The sequence below is a fragment of the Dioscorea cayenensis genome, chromosome 14 (assembly GCF_009730915.1).
Source record: "Dioscorea cayenensis subsp. rotundata cultivar TDr96_F1 chromosome 14, TDr96_F1_v2_PseudoChromosome.rev07_lg8_w22 25.fasta, whole genome shotgun sequence".
Classification (NCBI taxonomy): Eukaryota; Viridiplantae; Streptophyta; class Magnoliopsida; order Dioscoreales; family Dioscoreaceae; genus Dioscorea; species Dioscorea cayenensis.
Genome location: NC_052484.1, coordinates 12,746,391 through 12,754,023, shown reverse-complemented (window position 1 = coordinate 12,754,023; position 7,633 = coordinate 12,746,391). Strand labels below are relative to the sequence as shown.

At 30.1% G+C, this 7,633-nt stretch overlaps 2 protein-coding genes across 2 annotated transcripts; both read right to left on the bottom strand.

Moving 5' to 3' along the window:
- Positions 1-373: 373 nt before the first annotated feature.
- On the bottom strand, positions 374-2,952 carry LOC120276142 (SKP1-like protein 1A). The gene is made up of 3 exons (XM_039282875.1): positions 2,922-2,952; positions 2,033-2,324; positions 374-557 (listed from the first exon to the last, which is right to left on the bottom strand). Exons 1-3 carry the CDS (start codon positions 2,950-2,952, stop codon positions 374-376), a joined length of 507 nt encoding a protein of 168 aa, XP_039138809.1.
- Positions 2,953-3,657: 705 nt separating this feature from the next.
- LOC120276383 (SKP1-like protein 1B) lies at positions 3,658-5,491 on the bottom strand. The gene is made up of 2 exons (XM_039283110.1): positions 5,210-5,491; positions 3,658-3,744 (listed from the first exon to the last, which is right to left on the bottom strand). The coding sequence occupies exons 1-2, from the start codon at positions 5,489-5,491 to the stop codon at positions 3,658-3,660; spliced, it is 369 nt and encodes a 122-aa protein (XP_039139044.1).
- Between the last annotated feature and the right edge of the window lie 2,142 nt (positions 5,492-7,633).

Sequence of the window (7,633 nt, the reverse complement as noted above, 5' to 3'; positions counted from 1 at the left end):
ACATTGGCTCCATCTCTCAAATAACACTAAAAGTAGTGTAGATTGACATCTTCGTATGCAATACTCATGGAATTCAACAAGTTACTCATCAGTTTTTTTACATCACATAACATATGCACTTGTTAGCTCAAGCTGCAATGTGCCATCGCCTATATAGAATGATTGTAGAATATTTACCAACAAAAGTTGGATATAGCCAACTTTAACGCTCGAAAACGATTTTCATTTGCGTTTGTTCTAAATAAAAACATTGCAGACATAATAGGAAAAGCATCCAACACAGTAACTACAGTTTCTGAAATACTTTCTCTAAAGGATACAAAAATAAGGAAAGCATAATTTAGAAGTTTAGGATTAACAAAGTTAACCCTTATTACTTAAAGGCCCAACTATTCTCACTGCGAACCTCTTCTTCTTCTTCTGGTGTGTAATCGTTTTTAATATTTAGGATCATATGCATTTCGTCTGGACTTTTACCTTTGATCAGATCTGCCACAGCTTGGCAGCACAAATCGATAAGGCCATTTATGTTTAGATAACTTGCTGCTTGAAAAAGACTTGATATTAGATTGTAGAGTTCAAACACCAATGTGCAAAGAGGAATCAAATAAAATTTCAACAAAAATTGAAATACAATGCGAATAGCACTGACTTCAAATAGAAAGTTTCTTAAGAATTCTATAAGTTCAGAATATTATGGCACATAATGTTAGAAGAAAAGGAAATTGCCCAATATAATCGATATGCATCTAACCGTCAGTATTATAATTGTTTGGCACAGCGAAAGCAATTAGTATCACTAAAAAAGATCAAGAAATAACACAAGTGATTCATAAGCCAAGTAATTAAACTATCATTCCATATTGCCATTTTGGAAAACGTTAATATAAAGTGGTAAGAAGAATAATATAATGGCATAATTATTTAAAAATAAGAATTCAAACATTTAATATACTTTAGAATACTAATAAATATAAAGTAAAGTATCAATGATTGGAAATTGAATTAAACAATGAGTAACTTTTTTATTGTGAATCAAAGCACAAATATAGCCAGTTGAATGATTTTAGCTTAACCTATCTCATGCATCATTGACAAAAACAACATAAAAGGATTAGAATGATTAGATATAGCAAGGGAATTATTGTATAACTGATTCAGAATACAATCTAAATGCTACCTTGAACTACCTAAAGGCAAAGCCATATTGGATTATGACGATAAGGTACAGAATCACAAAGCAAAAACAAGCAATAGCAAATGTTATTTAAATGGGACAAATTTAAACCTTGAATTGATAATAAAAAAAAAAAATTGAAAAATGGCATAGAAACAAAGTTTAAAGAACTCGTATTAGATTATTAAAAAAGAATTATGTTTTACACAAATACAATTCTGGAATAGGTGATGCAAAAAAGAAATAATAATAATAACATCAAAGATAGTCTTACATTTAATTATCGAAAATAAAAATTCCTAAATGACAACTTAAAAGCATTAGAATTACCAAGTAAAACCAAGTAGTACTATAACTAATCCAAGACATAAATAGTAACACTAGAGCAAACACTAGAAAACTTTAAAGTGATAGATGAAATAAAACAACCTATAATTCCAATTAGATTAGAATAAAAATAATATGCGCTTCCAAATAATCAAGCAATATGAAATATATACAGAAAATAATCAGCAAAGTTTTTTCCTTTCAATTTAAACGCAAAGTAATTCAGCATACAACAAGTGAATGACAACAAAATAGTCAAACCAATGGTATGAAAAACTCATGTTTTAAGCAGACGAATTAATGAAATAGCTGATGTAAAAATTTAATACATAGGCAATCTAAATAGTTTAACAAAAATCATGATTGGAAGCCTTGACATTTTTATGAGGAAAGCAAGAGATTAACACATTCATACAGCTAAAAATAATTGGAGTTCATATTACCAAAATTACTCTAACATAATATGATTCTCGATTTTAACAAAATCTAAATCTAATCTAATCACTATTAGAAATTACCTGTAATAGCTCGAAGAGAGTCATCCGATCGACCTTGATAAAATTTTCATCCCATGACTTAAGATCCTTCGTCATAGCCTCATTCTCGATGGTATCCTTTAATGTAAATTCACTGTGCTTCTTGCAATACATGATGACCTTAGAGAGGATGTTGCTGGTGACATTATCAAGAGCGATTTCATTGTTGCCACAATCATCTTCAATCTTTCCTTTGATTGTCTGAAACTGAATGGCCACAGCTTTCTCTACCTCAAAAAAGTCTCCATCGGAGCTTTCAACTCGAATGCCTTCTTCTCGCAAGTCTTAGTTGTTCTGGTTGCCATGGATCAACGATCAGAAACAACAAGAAAAAGAGAACCCCATGAATTGTCTAGAATATAAACGAAAGGGATTCGGCGGAGAGTGGGAGAGAAAGATATATATATATATATATATATATATATATATATATATATATAGAGAGAGAGAGAGAGAGAGAGAGAGAGAGAGAGAGAGAGAATGGGAGAAAAAAGAAAAGGGTGCTAGGGCAAGGACAACCTTTAGTGTCGATAAAGGGATATCCGCCAAAGATTTACTTTTAGATTGGGATATGTTGATCACGAGGCATCTGTATGGATGGATCAAAAGTTGTGAATAGTTTTTTATTGGTTAATTTCATTGATAATAATTATTATTATTTTATTTTCATACTTTTATTTTAAAAAAATAATCTGGCAGATTTTTCAATTACTTTTAACTAATTAATTTTTTTAAATACTAAATACACAATATCAACTTTTACAATTAGTATCAAACTTTATCCAAATACTTAACAAAACCAAGTTTTTTTTTTTCGAGTGAGAATTTCCTCCCAGAAAATGATGCTCATTTTGTGTGTTCTTTCATGCTTAGTCTTTTACCTTCGTCTTCTTCTCCTTCTTCGTTTGTCATTGTTGGTGTCACTAGGTTGTTGGGATCTGAAAGGACAATTTTAATCTTATTCCTTGGCTTGCATATCAATCCATTGGAATGCTTGGTGAGAATCATACTGGATCATAAACTTTTTTGAAGACAAATATTCTTATTGCAGCAATGGTATCGAAATCCTAATGGTCACTCAAGTAGGAATTTTTCTGAAAAGCCTTAACATGTGTAAAGTTTTTATGTTTTAATTTCTTTACATAATACATTGACTCCATCTCTCAAATAACACTAAAAGTAGCCTAGTTTGACATCTTCGTATACAATACTCATGGAATTCAATAAGTTACTCATCTATTTTTTACATCACATAACATATGCACTTGTTAGCTCATGCTGCAAAGTGCCATCGCTTATATAAAATGATTGTAGAATATTTACCAAATAAAGTTGGGTATTGCTAACTTTAACTCTTTGAAAACAATTTTCATTAGAATTTATTCTAAATAAAAGCATTACAGACATAATAGGAAAAGCATCCAACATAGTTAATACAGTTTTTAAAATACTTTCTCTAAATGATACATAAATAAGGAAAGCATAATTTAGAAGTTTAGGATTAATAAAGTAACCCCTTATTACATAAAGGCCCAACTATTCTCTCTGTGAACCTCTTCTTCTTCTTCTTCTTCCTCTGGTGTGTAATCGTTTTTAATATTGAGGATCATACGCATTTCATTCTGGACTTTTACCTTTGATCATTTCATCCACAGCTTGGCAGCACAAATCTATAAGGCCATTTATGTTTAGATAACTTGTTTCCTGAAAAGACTTGATATTAGATTTTTAGAGTTCAAACACCAATGAGCAATGAGGAATCAAGTAAATTTTCAACAAAAATTTAAAATATCACGCAAATAGCACTGACTTCAATAGAAATTTCGGTAAGAATTCTAATAAGTTTAAAATATTATGCCACATAATATTAGAAGAAAAAGAAATTGCCCAATATAATCTATATGCTTCTAAATGTTAGTATTATAATTGTTTGGCACAATGAAAGAATTAGTATCACTAAAAGAATTATGAAATAACATATGTGATTCATAAGCCTAGTAATTTAACTTTCATTCCATGTTGCCATTTTGGAAAACATTAATATAAAATGGTAAGAAGAATAATATAACGGCATAATTATTTAAAAGTAAGAATTCAAACGTTTAATATAATTTAAAATACTAATAAATATAAAGTAAAGTATCAATGATTGGAAATTGAGATTAAACAATGAGTAACTCTTTTTATTGTGAATCAAAAGCACAAATATAGCTATTGAATTATTTTTCAGCTTTAACCTATCTCATGCATCATTGAGGAAAAACAACATAAAAGAGATTAGAATGATTAGATATAGCTAAAGGGAGTATTGTATAACTGATTCGAATATAATCTAAAAGGCTACCTTTGAAACTACCTAAAAGGCAAAGCCATATTTGGATTATGAGCGATAAGGTGCGAAAATCACAAAGCAAAAACAAGCAATGTAAATGTTATTTAAATGGGACAAATTTAAACCTTTGAGTTCATACTATTGAAAAAATGGCATAGAAACAAAAGTTTAAAGAACTCGTATTAGATTATTATTATGTTTTACACAAAATACAATTACGGAATAGGTGATGCAAAAAGAAATAATAATAATAACATCAAAGATAGTCTTACATTTAATTATCGATTCCTAAAATGACAACTCTAAAAGCATTAGAATTACCAAAGTAAAACCAAGTAGTACTATAACTAATCCAAGACATAAATAGTAACACTAGAGCAAACACTAGAAAACTTTAAAGTGATAGATGAAATAAAACAACCTATAATTCCAATTAGATTAGAATAAAAATAATATGCGGTTCCAAATAATCAAGCAATACTGAAAATATACAGAAAATAATCGGCAAAGTTTTTTCCTTTCGATTTAAACGCAAAGTAATTCAAAATACAACAAGGGAATAGTGACAAGATAGTCAAACCAATGGTAGGAAAGACTCTTGTTTTAAGCAGATGGATTAATGTAATAGTTGATGTAAAAAGTAAATACATATGCAATCTAAATAGTTTAACCAAAATCATGATTGGAAACATTCACATTTTTATGAGGAAAGCAAGAGATTAACACATTCATACTCCTAAAAATTATTAGAGTTCATATTACCAAAATTACTCTGACTTAATAACATTCTCACTTTTAACAAAATCTAAATCTAATCTAACCACGAATAGAAATTACCTGTAACAGCTTGAATAGAGTCATCCTATCAACCTTGATAAAATCTTCATCCCATGACTTAAGATCCTTTGTCATAGCCTCATTCTTGATGGTATAGTTTAATGTAAATTCAATGTGCTTCTTGCAATACTTGATGACCTTGGAGAGGATGTTGCTGGTGACATTATCAAGAGTGATTTCATTGTTGCCACAATCATCTTCAATCTTTCCTTTAACTGTGTGAAACTGAATGGCCACGGCTTTCTCTACCTCAAAGAAGTCTCCATCGGAGCTTTTCAACATGAATGCCTGCTTCTCACAAGTCTTAGTTGTTCTGGTTGCCATGGATCAAGGATCAGAAACAACAAGAAAAAGAGAACCCCATGAATTGTCTAGAATATAAACGAAAGGGATTCGGCGGAGAGTGGGAGAGAAAGATATATATATATATATATATATATATATATATATATATATATATATATATATATATATAGAGAGAGAGAGAGAGAGAGGATGGGAGAAAAAAAAAGTGTGATAGGGCAAGGACAAACTTTAGTGTCTATAAAGGGATATCCGCCAAAGATTTACGTTTAATTTCAAAAGTAGGGATATGTTGATCACGAGGCATCTGTATGGATGGATCAAAAGTTGTGAATAGTTTTTTTATTGGTTAATTTCAATGATAATTATTATTATTATTTTATTTTCATACTTTTATTTTAATAAAATAATCTGGCAGATTTTTCAATTACTTTTACTAATTAATTTTTTTAAATACTAAATACACAATATCAACTTTTACAATTAGTATCAAACTTTATCCAAATACTTAACAAAACCATGATTCTTTTTTCGAGTGAGAATTTCCTCCCCCAAAATAATGCTCATTTTGTGTGTTCTTTCATGCTTAGTCTTTAACTTCGTCTTCTTCTTCTGTGATTGTCATTGTTGGTGTCACTAGGTTGTTGGGATCTGAAAGGACAATTTTAATCTTATTCCTTGGCTTGCATATCAGTCCATTGGAATGCTTGGTGAGAATCATACTGGCTCATAAACTTTTTTGAAGAACAAATATTCTTATTGCAGCAATGGTATCGAAATCCTAATGGTCACTCAAGTAGGAATTTTTTTGAAAAGCCTTAACATGTTTTTTTTTTTAAAGTTTTTATGTTTTAATTTCTTTACATAATACATTGGCTCCATCTCTCAAATAACACTAAAAGTAGCCTAGATTGACATCTTCGTATGCAATACTCATGGAATTCAACAAGTTACTCATCAGTTTTTTTACATCACATAACATATGCACTTGTTAGCTCAAGCTGCAATGTGCCATCGCCTATAAAGAATGATTGTAGAATATTTACTAGCAAAAGTTGGATATAGCCAACTTTAACGCTCGGAAACGATTTTCATTTGCGTTTGTTCTAAATAAAAACATTGCAGACATAATAGAAAAAGCATCCAACACAGTTATTACAGTTTCTGAAATACTTTCTAATTAAACTTTCATTCAAACACTAAAATACTTTTAAGTGATAGATGAAATAAAGCAACCTCCCATTCCAATTATATCACAAGAAAAAATAATATGTGCTTCCAAATAATCAAGCAATATAAAATATATACAAAAACTAATCGGCAAAGTTTTTCCTTTTGATTAAAATGCAAAGTAATTCAGACAACAAGGGAATAGTGACAAGATAGTCAAACCAATGGTAGGAAAAACTCATGATTTAAGCATACAAATTAATACAATAGTTGATATAAAAGTAAATACATAGGTAATCTAAATAGTTTGGTATAAATCATGAAGCTTTGACATTTTTATGACAAAATAAAGTGATTAACACATTCATAGACAAAAAAAATCATTTGAGTTAATATCACTTACTCTATCTTAATATGATTCTCAATTTTAACAAAATCTAAATCTAATCTAATCACAAATAGAAATTTCAGGTAAGAGCTTGAAGAGGGTGACCTGATCAACCTTGATAAAATCTTCATCCCATGACTTGAGATAATTTGTCATAGCCTCATTCTCGATGGTATCATTTAATGTAAATTTGAGCTTCTTGCAATACTTGATGACCTTAGGGAGGATGTTGTTGGTCACATTATCAAGAGTGATTTTATTGTTAGCAGAGTCATCTTCAATCAAAGTATCAGAATTGCCACAGCTTCCTCTACCTCAAAGAGGTCTATATCGGAGCTTTTCAACATGAATGCCTTCTTCTCACAAGTCTTAGTTGTTCTAGTTACCATGGAACCCAGGAAATCTCTAGAATATAAAGGAAAGGGATTTGGCGGGGAGTGGGAGAGAGAGATAAAGAGAGAGAATGGGAGAAAAAAAGATAAGAGTGCTGGGGCAAGGACAACATTTAGTGTCTATTAAGAGATATCCACCAAAGATTTAAGTTTAAATTGGGGTATGTTGAT